The sequence below is a fragment of the Equus przewalskii genome, chromosome 4 (assembly GCF_037783145.1).
Source record: "Equus przewalskii isolate Varuska chromosome 4, EquPr2, whole genome shotgun sequence".
Lineage (NCBI taxonomy): Eukaryota > Metazoa > Chordata > Mammalia > Perissodactyla > Equidae > Equus > Equus przewalskii.
Window position 1 is genome coordinate 11,385,588 of NC_091834.1, and position 14,105 is coordinate 11,399,692.

General features: G+C 36.5%; 1 protein-coding gene across 24 annotated transcripts in view; it reads left to right on the plus strand.

The window, feature by feature from the left end:
- SUGCT (succinyl-CoA:glutarate-CoA transferase) overlaps positions 1–14,105 on the plus strand; it is a 749,104-nt gene that overhangs the window by 31,757 nt on the left and 703,242 nt on the right. For all 24 annotated transcript variants that reach the window (XR_011538973.1, XR_011538970.1, XR_011538972.1 and 21 more), the window contains one exon: positions 5,482–5,602. Coding sequence is in view for 19 of the 24 variants with exons in the window: in XM_070615473.1 (XP_070471574.1) it covers positions 5,482–5,602 (121 nt within the window). In the remaining 5 variants the exon portion in view is untranslated. The remainder of the gene's footprint in view (positions 1–5,481; positions 5,603–14,105) is intronic.

The following is a 14,105-nucleotide window of genomic DNA, read 5'->3' on the forward strand; positions in this document are numbered from 1 at the left end:
GCATAACTTAGGTTTGCTTGTTTGCTTTTTCAGTTGAAAGTTAGTTCAATTTTTCTAAGTTGTTCTCCATTATCACTGCCCTGCTCTGTTTTTCTGCAGTGGCTGCCCTCACTTTGGACCCAACTCTCATTATCTTCATTATCAGGCCTTTCTTTTTATCGTCTTCTCAGTAGTTATTTATTTATTTATTTATTTATTTATTTATATTCATTTATTTATTTATTTATTATCTAGGAGATTTTCTTTCCTTAACTCTTCTCTTTCTGTTCTGTGTTTCTCAGTTCCATCTTCCGTGTTCAATCTGCTTCTTTGCTTCCACTTCAGAACATTCTGATATTTTATCCTGAATAGTCAAGCTTTCACATTTGATTTAACAAATACTTTGCAGTTTCACCCGGGCTTCTCAATGGGGCAGTGTTAGGTGGAATTCATCACTCCTGCTACTAAGCCATCGGTGTACCTTTGAATATTTTAGGCCTACAGGTATAATTCTGACTGAAATAAATGAATTGCTGGGACTTCCTCTGCACTCTCCTTGGATCCTGCCGGTGTCTTCCAACAGATTGTAACAATTTAAAATAGTTTCATTGTGGGTTTGATTTCTCTTCGTGTCTGATTGATAACATTAAAGTACATTTTAACTCATATTAAACTTAAATAGATTGTCTGGGGACATTATTCATGTCTATGGCTTTTAGTTATATCATTCATAAGTTATGTCTCTTACTGCCTAGAGGAAAAATTACTTTTTGCCTAGTTTTTTATTCTTTCTGGCATGGATTTCTCTTTTGGCCTTAGGAGTAGCAAAACAACCTCTGCATTCAGACCTTGGTGGCTGTGATTGCTAATAGAATGAGTCTAGTTTATAGAAACGCTTCCAAAGTATTATACAAAGCAATCAGCTGGATACATGAGAGCTCCAAAAAGTATGACTCCTTTGTTGGCTAGACTAACCAAAAACAGGTTGTGTCAAAAACAAAACTCTGCTTAGAAAGTCTTTGTGGAGCCTGGTATTTTCATGGCAGTATGATCTGATAACTTTCTAACACATCTATATTTCAAATAATTCTCTCTGTTAATTAGTTGACAGTCACAATATCTATATTGTGTGCATGTGTTATGGTCCACAGAGCAGTGTGTTAGGTTTTATTTTCCTCTGACATTTTATTATGAAAAATTTAAACATACAGAAAAGTTGAAAGAATAGTACAATGAACTTTCTTTTACCCTATGCCTAGAAGCTACAATTTTAGCATTTTGCTATATTCGCTTATTTGCATGTGTATTTGTGTATGTATTTGTGTATTGTTGAACTATTTGAAAATAAGTGGAAGATATCATGAAACTTTGCCCTTATGTTCTGTGACATAGCATTGAAAAAATTATTTTTATTTATTTATTTATTTTTTTAAAGATTTTATTTTTTCCTTTTTCTCCCCAAAGCCCCCCGGTACATAGTTGTGTATTCTTCGTTGTGGGTTCTTCTAGTTGTGGCATGTGGGACGCTGCCTCAGCGTGGTCTGATGAGCAGTACCATGTCCGCGCCCAGGATTCGAACTAACGAAACACTGGGCCGCCTGCAGCGGAGTGCGCGAACTTAACCACTCGGCCACGGGGCCAGCCCCTTGAAAAAATTATTTTATGATTTCTTTACTCATAAGTTTGGTTAAATTATTATCATCACTTTCCCCTGTTCTTGATCTTGCTCATCCAGTCTGTTCCTAAATTATGTCTAATGAGGAGAACTCAAAATTATATACTTTGTATTTCAAATTGATTTTAGTTCTTATTTACTCTGTGACTGGAAGGAAATTATCTTTTTCCCTTTCAGAAAGAAAAAGATGGTGAGTTCTCTAACATACAAAATTGTACTTATTTTTTATTCTGGGCAAGATTCTAGAAAAGATTAATAGGTGATTTGCAAGCACCTAAATGAGGAAGAGATGATGACCAGTAAAACTGGGAGCCAGTCTTTTTTATTCTCACTTTATTTCCTAGTAGATTATTGTGTCCCAGCAATGCAGTAAACATTTGGTCTCTACTGAAACAATTGACTTGTATAATGCTTGTAGATAGTGTGGAGATCAATTTAACTCCGAGGAAGTTTTCTGATGACTGATTTCAGCGCTGTCCTGTTTAGCCTATGAATGCCTTGGCTAAAGCTATAGGGAACATACATTATCTTGAACTGGGTGAATATCCTGAAACAGAGAGGGAGAGAGAATATGTTGGATGACAGACTCACTAAGAATCAATATCTAGTAAGCGGATAGTACATATTTATTTAAAATAAATATTTATAAAATGGAGAAAAGAATAATTTCTGCCCTATATACTTTTCCTGGAATATTTTATCAGTAAATATCAATAATGCCTACACATTGAGTTCTTAGGTAATCATAAAAAACTACTGGGCGTCTTTATCAGTAGAAATCTTTAGTTCTTAAACTCGACTTTTTCATATTTTTCTTATAACATTGTAGAGCCAGACTACATGGTATTCTGAGCACAACTCTTTCTGGTTAAAAAATTTGTTTTTTCTTGTTACACAGGTAACATCTGTTCATGGGCAAAAAGGTTAATATTTTAGTGTATCATATCAAATCTCTTTATGCCCTCATGTACTCACTTTTTCCCCCAAAACATGAGATAATGCCATGTATATTGGTTTTTATTGCTTTTTTTTTTTGGTTGCTTAAAATGTATATTGTTTTTTATTGCTTTCTTTTGGTTACTTAAAATATTTTGAGGGGCCAGCCCTGGTGGCCTAGTGGTTAAATTTGGTGTGCTCCACTTTGGTGGCCTGGGTTTGTTTCCCAGGTGCAGACCTACACCGCTCTGTTAGCAGCCATGCTGTGCTGGCAGCCCACAGACTAATAAATAGAGGAATATTGGCATGATTGTTAGTTCAGGGCAAATCTTCCTCAGGAAAAAAAAAAAATTTGGAACACTTGTTTTAGCATAACGTATTCATTGTATTTTTTTCTTGTTTTATTGGAACAGTGAATTTGTTTGTGGTCCATCTGGATACTTTATGTGGCTTGAGATGGATTCCACAGAAGTCTAAAAATACAAATACTGTACATTGTTAAAAAAATTTTTTATTTTTTTATTGTGATAGAATATATATAACATAAAAATTTCCATTTTAACCATTTTTAAGTGTACAATTCAGTGGCATTAATTACATTAATAATGTTGTGCAACCATCACTGCTGTCTATTTCCAAAATGTCTCATCACCCCAGACAGAAACTCTGTAATTAAGCAATAACTCTCTACTTCCCTCTCCCCCAGCCCCTGATAATCTCTAATCTACTTTCTGTTTCTATGAATTTGCCTATTCTGGATATTTCATGTAAGCGAAATCATACAATATTTGTACTTTTGTGTTTGGTTAATTTCACTTAGCATAATGTTTTCAAGGTTCATCCATGTTGTGGCATGTATTAGAACTTCATTCCTTTTTATGGTTGAATAATGTTCCACTTTATGGGATGGATATATTTGTCTGTTAATGGACATGTGGGTTGTTTTTCAACTTTTGGCTATTGTGAATAAAATGCTTCCATGAACATTTGCATACAAGTATCTGTTTGAGTTCCTGTTTTCAATTTTTTTGAGTATATACCTAGGAGTGGCATTGCTGGGTCATATGGTAGTTGTATGTTAAACTTTTTGAGGCACCTGCCAGAGTTTTTTAAAATTAAAACTAATTTATTAAATGTCATTTACATAAGGTACTTTATCATACACCATGCAGAATACATGCAGTGAGAGATGACCAATGTGGAAGCCTGGATGTGTTTGATGTAGTTTGTTTCCTTTAGTGCCTATAGGAGGGCCTTCTAAGTAGTAAATAGAGGCTTAGGAAAATTTGTGGAGTGAATCGAAACCTAACTGTACCTTTGTGTTTTATTTAATACTAACTCCCGCCCTCCCTTCAAAGCCCGAACCAATACTTGGTAGAATCATTAACAATAAATAAGTGCATCTTTATTGGGAATCTCCCTGGAACATACTATGTGGAACTGCCCATGTGAGAAGTAGCTCAAATGTTATTTGGCCCCTGAAGTTTGGAAAGGATGCCTATATGGCTTTAGATTTGGGGCGCATACTTTAAACCTTTCAGTCTCTGTCCTATATCTTAATATATTTATCATTCCTTTCCTGATAGGTGGTCCCCTGGGCATCTGGTGCTTCTGTTTCAGGAGCTCTGGAGGATGATAACTTGTTTCCTTGAGATATCTCCTAAGAGTTCCCACTCTTCTCCAAATTTTGTTAAGTCAGACAATTCCATAAATACACTCCCAATTTGGTGGCCGGCACTCAATTTATTTATGTGTTTCCATCTAAAGCTTATTTGAATTTAACCTTTTCCTCTTAGAGCAAAGGTTGGCAAACTATGGGGGCCAAATCAGGTTTGTTTTTATACAGTCCGTGGAGTAAGCGTGGATTTTACATTTTTAAAGACTGTTAACAAAAATGAAGAAGAACATGTGACAGGGAATGGATGTGGCCTGCAAAGGCTAAGATATTTACTATTTTACTTTTTATGGAAAAAGTTTGCCCACTTCTGATCTAGAGTCTTATTCTATTACATTAGTTTGTATGTGTGGAAATAAATCTAAATCCAAGTCAACATGGCAATTAAAAGTTTATTTAATAGTTATTAAGCTCTTGGATATGTTCAAGAATTACTGTAATTAATTTGTCTGGGTGACCTAGTATAATTTTTATGATGACTTTAAAAAAAGACTTTAAAAGATATATAGTCACAATTGAAATTTTGAAAAAAATTTTAAGATTAAGGTTTACAATGGTTCCTTGTCCTCTAATTCCTATAGCAGTCACCTAGGAATAAAGATCTGCGTCTTGTTTCTGACAGTTGATGATTCAGTGGGTTATATTTTAATAGTTTTTCTTAAAAACAATGATTTATTAAATACATTTGAAACTCTTTGGAAAGAAAGCATCTGAAAAGTATGAAAGCATTTCAGAATCCTGTTTTCATGTACTAAGTGTCTATATGTGCATGTTGCAATGAGGAATATTGCATAATAAGAATAGGGAGTAGTAAAGACATCGTATTTAATTTTTTGTAAAGTGTTTAAAAGATGTTTTCCATATATTTTATGTACTTATATTCTAATTTTTCTGCCTAAACTTCTGAGAATATATTTGGACCACGTAGCTTAGATGTTTCTTACGTTTAACCGAAGCAGAATCCATTTAATACCACAGCATTTACTGAAAATTTTAATAGCCATTGTTTTACTGGCAGTAATACCTCAAGTAGTTGACCAGAACCTGTGTGTTTATCTAATTCTACTTTGTAATTCTGCTTTTCCTGTGATTCTTCTGGACTATTACAAAATGAGGATCAATTGTTTTTACTGAATTAGAATTCTATCATGTGGGGATTTGTTGAAAGTTTGGAAGTCCCTTAAGAAGTCTGACTCATCTTCATCTCTTCCTTCAGCTTGCAGCTGTTTGTGATGTATTTGTGGAAAACTATGTCCCTGGCAAACTGTCTGCAGTGGGCCTGGGATATGAAGATATAGACAAGATTGCTCCTCACATCATCTATTGTTCCATCACAGGTATTTCAACCCCACACCCTTCTCAGTGAGTAGGTTGTCCAATTTCTGGGTTTCTTTGTTTATATAAGAAATCTCTTGCTAGTGTTGGTTTTCTTGAAGTGATTTTGCTCTCCATCCCCTGGCCCCCAAGCTATTTTAGGTTGCTGAAAATTAACCGCTAGAGAATGTTAACCTAAATGAATATTTTTCATGTATTTACGGGATATTTGTATTTCTCCTCTGAATTATATGCTTGTAGTTTTTGCCAACTTTTCTATTGATATTTTATAAAGTACTGTTATTAACTCATATACAGAATTAAAGGTGAAATATTAATCAACTTTAAGATATCACAGGAACTCAACATGTTCCTTCAATATATTCAAAAGTGCTAAGCCAAGTGAAGGAAAAGGAAAAGAGTGCTAGAAAGTCTTCCCGGTCATTCAGCTCTTGCTGGTGAACCTCATGTGTGTGTGTGTGTATGTCATTGGGCCAAAAGGGAAAAAAGTCATCGTATTAGTTTTACGTATTTTTATAAGCCTATTAATTAGGAATGCAATATAGGAAAGTGGCTCTTAAAATTGAAAGTTACATTAATAGTTTTTGTCAGAAAAATTCATAATATTTTCAGCCTTTATTCGTTCATCCACCAAATATTTACTGCAGGCCTATGTCCTGCCAGGCAGTATTCTAAGGTTCTGGATATAGCAATGAATAACATGTATTTATGCTCCCAAGGAGATTTACATTCTGGGTTAGAGAGATGGATAGTAGATAAATAAGCACCTTCTTTTGTTTTTTGTTTTTTGTGATTGAGTAGGGTAGTGATAAGGGTTAAAGAGAGAAATAAAGTAGGGCAACGTGGATGGGGTGAAGAGGAGCTATTTTATATGGGGAGGTGAGAGAAGGCTTCATTGATAAGGTGACATTTGAGCAGGGACCTGAATGAAGTAAAAGAATGAGTTATATAGATATTGGCAGAGAGAGTTTTAGGTACGGGGAGCATCAAGTGCAAAGAAGTGAGGCAAGAATGTGCTGGGCATGTTTGAGGACCAGCAAGGATGGCTGAAGCAGGGTGAGCAAAGGGGCATGAATATGAAGAAAACCAGGAGATGTTGGTTAGCAAGATCATAAAGGGCTTTTGGGTTACTTTTAAGGAATTTGGCTTTTACTTTGAGTAAGATTGTAAACTAATGGAATGTTTTGAGCCAAGGATTGATATGATCTGACCTATTTTTAAAAACATCATGCCAGCTCCTGTGTTGAGAAGAGACTATAGAGGACAAAGGTGGAAGTGGAAGGACAGTTATGAAGCTACTGAACTATTCCAGCCTCCAGAGGATGGTGACTTGAATTAGGGTAGCAGTGCTGCAGAGAATGGAAGAGTAAGAGGATCCCGAATGTTTCCACGACGAAGTTGATAAGTTTGCAGACGGAATAGATCTGAGTATCAGAGAAAGACTAGAGTTAAGGATGACTCGAAGGTTTTGGCCTGAGCAATTATGAGAATGGAATTGCTATTTACGGAGTTGAACAAGACTGTGGAAAGCAGTGTTGGTAGGGAAAACGTCAAGAGTTCAGTTCTGGACACGTCTAGCTTGAGGTGTTTATTAGATATCCAAGTGGAGGTGTAGGGTAAGGGATTGGATCTAAGAGTCAGGAGTTCTGGGGAGATATAAAATTTGATAGTGATGAGTAAGTAGATGCTATTGGAAACCTGGTTGAGATCATTTAGAGAGTGAATGTAGATGAGAAAGGAGTGTCTGGGAGGCTGAGCCTGGTGCACTGTAACGACTAGATGTTTGGGAAATGACAAGGACACAGTGAAGGAGACAGTGAAGGAATTGTCAGTGAAGTGGGAGGAGAACCTCCTGGAAATCAAGTGAAGAAAGTGTTTATCTTCATAGATATTTTAAGCTTAAAAATATAGACAGAAAGCAGAAAGGCATAAAGCGTAAAGCATATATGGACCTGAGTTACTTGCATTTCCTAAATTCTCCATGCCCTCCCTCACTTTAGAGCCTTTGCATGTGGTGTTCCCATCACTTGGAAAACTATTCCCCTGCTGCACCTGTTTACTCTGTCTTTGTCCTTCAGATCTCAGTTTTGATGCCGTTGCTTCTGCGCAGACTTTCTTGACCCCTGAAGATTGAGCTGGATGTTCTCTATCACATTTTCCATTTTCCTCTTTACTAGCTTGTCTCCCCCACTATCCTGCAGGCTCTTTCTGTTCCAGGTTCCACACACAGTGCAGAGCACCCGGTAGAGACTCCACAGGAGTTTCTTGAATCAATGAGTAAATAATCAGAACTTGACTGAAGAGCTTTTAATAGCTGAATTTTTTCTGCATTCCGCTTTTCGGAGACGAGATTAAGTGATAAATATTACGTTTGTATTTTCCAAAGAAACTTTCAGAAGATAGCCTGGGGTTAGTGCATAGGTTGGCCTAGTCTGTGATTTCTTTATCCATAGCACTGTACAGTGATCATTGCTTTAAGGGACCAAAAGAGCCTGTGCTGTGAAATGAATCTTCAATTATTGTCATTAGGTCACTATACTTTAAGTTTTTTCCTAAGGCAGGAAGGGAACTAGTACATTTAAAAAAGATTTTATAAAGGAACTAAGCCCAAACTTTGCACCTTATATTTCAGTAAATTTATCTCAAAATAGATAGATACCTGAAAATCTTGTTTTTCTGTAAAAGCCACAGAAATATATCTTAAAATATTTATTATTCGTAAGATAATAATAACTAAAACACTCCTGAATCTCTACATTTAGGTTAATTGAGATATTATAATGACTGTGCCATCCTTCTTTAATATAAATAGTACTTTTCACAGTGTAATTATCTACATGGTGGTATTTTTATGTAAAGTCAGATATAACTACAATGTTTGGCTGATTCTTATTATTTTAGACAGGATGAAGAGCCCAGTGATCATTAACTTCTCTATTGAATCAACATGAGACACAGTTCTGTACATTGTAGAAAACTCTTTGCCACTACATCTAACTCTTTTTTAGGTGTACTATTTTATAGATCTGTAATTACACTTTCATTTTTGTGTTTATATATTAATATTTATATATGTGAGAGGGAGAAATTTTTCCTTAGGATCTCACAATCCAATGGAAATGTTGAGGTCTAAAATATTATAATAGGTTAAATATTATCTTCTGAATTACCCTATTACCATAAAAATGCTACATAACTAACAAATGCAAAGTCTTATGTGACAATAAGTGTTTATTTCTCATTCCCATGTCTGTGGGTTGGCTTGGATTCAGGTGGTCTATACTGCTTAGGGTTGGCTGCACGTTGCAGGCTGGGGCCTGGTCTGCTTTGCATGTCTCTTATACTTCTTGGATCAGTGGCTACCAAACGCCTATTCTTCTCATAGTGAAAGGTAAGGGCACAAGAGGACAAGCCCAATCTTACAAGCACATTTAAAGCCTATGCTCACATCACATCTATTAATATTTCTTTGGTCAAACTAAGTCACATGGCCAAACCCAATAGCAATGGGTGGAGAAATATATTCTACTCTAGTGGTAGGAACTACAAAGTCACGTGGCAAAGGGCGTGGATGCCAAGAAGGGTGAAGATAGGGAATAGTAATACATTTATCACATCACCCAGCCAAGTAAAATGCTAATCCACTTGGGAAGCCTCACACTTCCCCAAGTTCCCCACCTATAACTAAAAGTGGTTAGAGTCAGAAGAGCCTCTGGGCCATGCTTGTGACTGGAGAATCTCTAAGGTTTCTTGCAGTTCTCAGATCTCCTATTAACATTTTAGTGTGGCAAAGTGCCTTGGGGATAGATTATATAATTCAGTAGTTCTCAGCTCGGGGGAGAATGGGAGTATCATATGCTTTTCAGTTATTGGGATGGGGGAGTAAGGAGGCGATGGGGAGAGCCATGTGTAGTCTGAAAGCACCTCTCATAATTCTATAATCCTCGACATCCCCACCTCCTGACAATCATTAGAATTCATTAGGAAAACATTCATCCAGTTCATTCCCCTTTATTTCCTGATAAGGAAACAGATCCAGAACGGCTAAGGGATCGCAAGTTGCACAGCTATCTAATGGCAGACAGCTTTAAAACTCAGGCTTCTTGACCTAATATTAAGAGCCTTTATGCTTTCCATTCTTAGACGTATATCATTGTTAAATGATGACAGGGACTTTGTGATTACAAGACACTGAACTGCTCTACTTGAGAATAATATATTTTTGCTATTCTCTTTCATTTGTGTTAATTGTATTTTCAACGGTGGAAGTCATGAACACATTTTCTCACCAGAGAGTCTAAATTTCAACAGATTCTTTTGGAAACAAAGATCACTTACGAGTCATGAGTTTGTGTGTGTGTAATGCAAGGGCCATCTCTTTTTTAGAAGTTTGAGATTCTTCGTAATCAATGTTTGTTTTGTATCTTTTAATAAGCCTGATTAGATCAGGCTTAAGTTGCACATGTTGTGATTGGGATTGTAGACTTTCCTGCTGGTTCCCAGTGGTATTGCTGTCTTGTCAGGGCTGTCCAAGCGCAAATAGTCTGTTCTCACTCACATGTTGGCCTTATTGCTGATGAGAGTAATCTTAGAACGGTTGGGAGATTTGCTTTAATGCATTCTGACAGTTGTGTGGTTGAGATTGCCTCAGTCTGTGAAATCTGGTCTGCAGGACAAAAATGCTAGACTGATCGCAAGAGGGGGAGGATCTCATTATTGTTATTAGCACGGTGTTCTTGTCCTTTCAGAGGAAGCTGAGTATGAACATTAGGGGGCAGTGTTGAAAAAGCTATGATTCACAAAGAATTACTTTTTGAGAAAACTGTAGTTTCCTGTGTAGCACTGGGTAGAGAGAATCTCTGAAAGGTCATATTTATATTTTTTAAGAAGTTTTTTTTTTTAAAGTGACCATTTTCAACCTCTTTATACTTTTAGGAGTTTCATGATATTTTCTCTAACAATGTATTTTTAAGTTGTACCTTCTTTCTTTTGTATCTTCAGAGCATGTTGTTAATTATAAAAATTTAGCAGTAAAAATGCTCTCTACCACATCTAAAAATATTTATTTTTTTCTTCTTGTTAACGTCATTACTCTCTTTCTACAAGGATAAACATTATATTATCTTATTGACTAGGCTAATTTTGTGGTAGGAACATTGTGTATGCCCTTTAATAAAATTTCCTGATTTCTTTTTAAAGAAAGGGATTTCCAAAGTGCATTTTGATTTTTGTGAATCCCTCCATAGCATTTTCTTAATCTCTGTCCTTGTATGGACAGATTGCAGGGTCCCACTAGGGCATGGGGCCTCATAAGGGACCTCAGAATTCAATTCAGAGAGAATATTCCAGAGAGTTAGATCCACTCTTTAGTTTTCAATAGAAAAAGCTTGAGTGGTCTACTTAAGAAATGAAGGAATAGCATACGTAAAAACAAAAGGACAAGAATAGCCAAGACAATTTTAAAGAAGAACATGGTAGGCAGATTTGCTCTGTTGGATATAAAGACTTACTGTATAACCATAATAATAAGACAGTGTAATATTAGATAAAGAAACAGATCGATGGAACAGAATAGAGAGCTCAGAAATATACTAACACATAGTGGAAAGTTTTTTCTTTGGGCTTATACTACAGATCATTAAAGGATGGATATGCAGTAATTGATGGTAGAACAATTGGTTATCCTTATGGAGAAAGATAAAATTGAACTTCAGGTTTATTCTATACAGTAAAATAATGTTCTAGGGTGAACTTAAGCTCTAACTATAAAAAGTAAAACTTTAAGAAAACAATATAGGGAAGTGTCTTTATGACCTTAGGGCAGGGAAGAATTTTGTAGACAGCAAGTGAAAAATACAAACTGTGAAACAAAAGTTGGTAAACTTGACAACTTACTAAAATAAAAAACTTTTGTATCATAAAAAAGCAAGAAGACAAGTCACAGACGTTTGCAAGATAAATGATAAATGATTAATAACCAGAATATATAGAATAGTCCTTCAAATCAAATAGAAAAAAGAGACAATTCAACAGAAAAGTGGGCAAGCTCCAGAAAAGGAAACCTGAACGGCCAGTAAAAAGTTACTCAGCCTCAGCAGTCCTTAGACAAATGTAAATTAAAACAAGAATAATATTCCATTTCACACCTAAGGGTTTGACACGTTAAAAGTCTGACAATACCAAGTATGGATGAAGCAAGGGAACCCTTGAACATTGCTGGGGGACTGTAAATTCTTCTCCACATTGGAAAGCTATTTGGCAAACCCTTCTGAGGTTGTACACGTCTACCCTATGACCTACAGCTTCGCTTCTAGGTATCCGTACAGAAACTTGAATATGTGCATGAGGAGACATGAAGAAGAATGTTCATAGCAGCATTGTTTGTAATAGCAAAAAGATGAAGATATCAAATTAAATATATTTCAATAGGGGGCTGGCCTGGTGGCATAGTGGTTAAGTTTGCATGCTCTGCTTTGGTGGCCCAGAGTTTGTGGGTTCAGATCCCAGGCACAGACTTCCACACCACTCATCAAGCTGTGCTGTAGTGACATCCCACATGCAAAATAGAGGAAGATTGGCACTGATGTTAGCTCAGGGACAGTTTTCCTCAAGCGAAAAGAGGAAGATTGGAGACAGATGTTAGCTCAGGGCCAATCTTCCTCACCAAATATATGTATATTTTTAGCATTTCACTCATATGTGGTTAAAATATAAAGACATGCATGGTAATGAAAAATGCTAAATTCAAGAGAATAATTACCCTTGGGGAGTGAAGAGGGAGGGATGTGGGACAGGGAAGGGATGCGCATGGGGTTTCAACTATATTTGCCAAATAAGCTGACTAGCTGGTGCATGAGTACTTGTTATATTATTCTGTATACTCTTTTTATGTTTGAAATAACAACAACAAAAGATTCAGAAATACCCAAATAATTCCCTTTCTTCCTTCCTTCCCTCCGTCTTTCCCTTTGTCCCTCCACCCCCTACTCGAACACATATTTCTTGAGCTCCTGTATATCCTGGCTGTGCTGAGTTTGCAGGGTGAACAATACAGACGTGGTTCCTGCCTTTAAGGAGCTTACAGCCTAGTGTCAGAGACATTTTATAAACAAGTTAAAAATATAGTATGGCATGTACTAACAAATTGTGTCGTTATGAAAGAATCAAACAGGGTACGATCATAGAGATTAATAGGGGAGGGGATGACATCCCATACTGTAAATGGGATGGTCAGGGAAAGCCTGTCCGAGGAGGTAAAATTTAATAGACCTAACGTATGAGAAGGAGCCAGCCAATCAAAGAGCAAGGGGAGGAGTGATTCAGGCAGAGAGAATACCATGTGCAAAGGCCCTGGGGTAGGAAAGATCTAGATACCTTTAAAGGCCAAAGAGAAAGCCAGTGTGCCTAGAATACCAAAAACTGGGACCAAACTGCTTGAGAAGACACTGCATAGGTGTGCAAGTACCATGGCCTGCTGGAAGGGATTTAAGCAGTAGAGGGATATGATCCAAATTACATTAAAAATAATCTTTAAAAGAGGTAGGAATCAAACACTGATTGACTCAGTGAAGAACTTTGTTATATACCTTGGACGTTGAAATAAGGTTCGTATTTCAGAGAGTAGCTATTAAGATAAAATTTCTTTGGACTACTAAAGGCTCCATAGTGTTCCAGAGTCAACAGCAGAAAATGATGAGCCCAAATGGATATGGCGAATCATCTAGCAACTGCATCCAGCCTTCATATCATGGCAACGACAATACAAAACAAAACACTGCTGCTGTTGGATTCCTATGGAGTGAGTTAGTCTGTGTGTATATATATATATATATATATATATATATATATATATATTCTCATCATTTTCTGTGTATTCACTCCATAACCACATCTTTTAAAGAAGAATACTTAGAAGTCTGCTTGCACTGTAAATCCATAAAAATTTTGAACAGCAGAGAAAGAAGGATGGAAGGCAGGGGAGGATGGAAGTAGGGAAGGAAAAAGGAGGGAAGGAGGGAAGGGGGGAGGGAGGGAAGGAGGGAGGGAGGGAGGGAGGAAGGAAGCAAGCAAAGCCGGATGCAAAGAAGGAAGAGAAAGAATCAAAGTTAAGTCAAACGGAATAACAATGGGCAAGTTTGCTTTTAACCTCTAAAAACAGTAGTCCAGGTTAGTTCACATGACATTAAGCATCATTTTTAGATTGAATAAATAATAAATATGGATATGACATTAAAAGGGGTCATCATAGTCAAAATAATCAGAAACTACAGGTCTAGATTATGAGTGTCTCTGTTGCCCGCTCTTCTATCAGGTGATATTTTTTCCCCCAGAATTTCCGTGTTGTGGCCATCTGTCCAACTTTATAGTCGGTAATCCCTTGCAAAAGTGAGGTTTGACATATTTACCATTTCGTACCAAACTCGTTATTTAAACAAATAATGACACCATCTCTGCAGGGGAAGAGAAATTTAGCACATAAATACAAGATTTCAAAACACAGCCCAT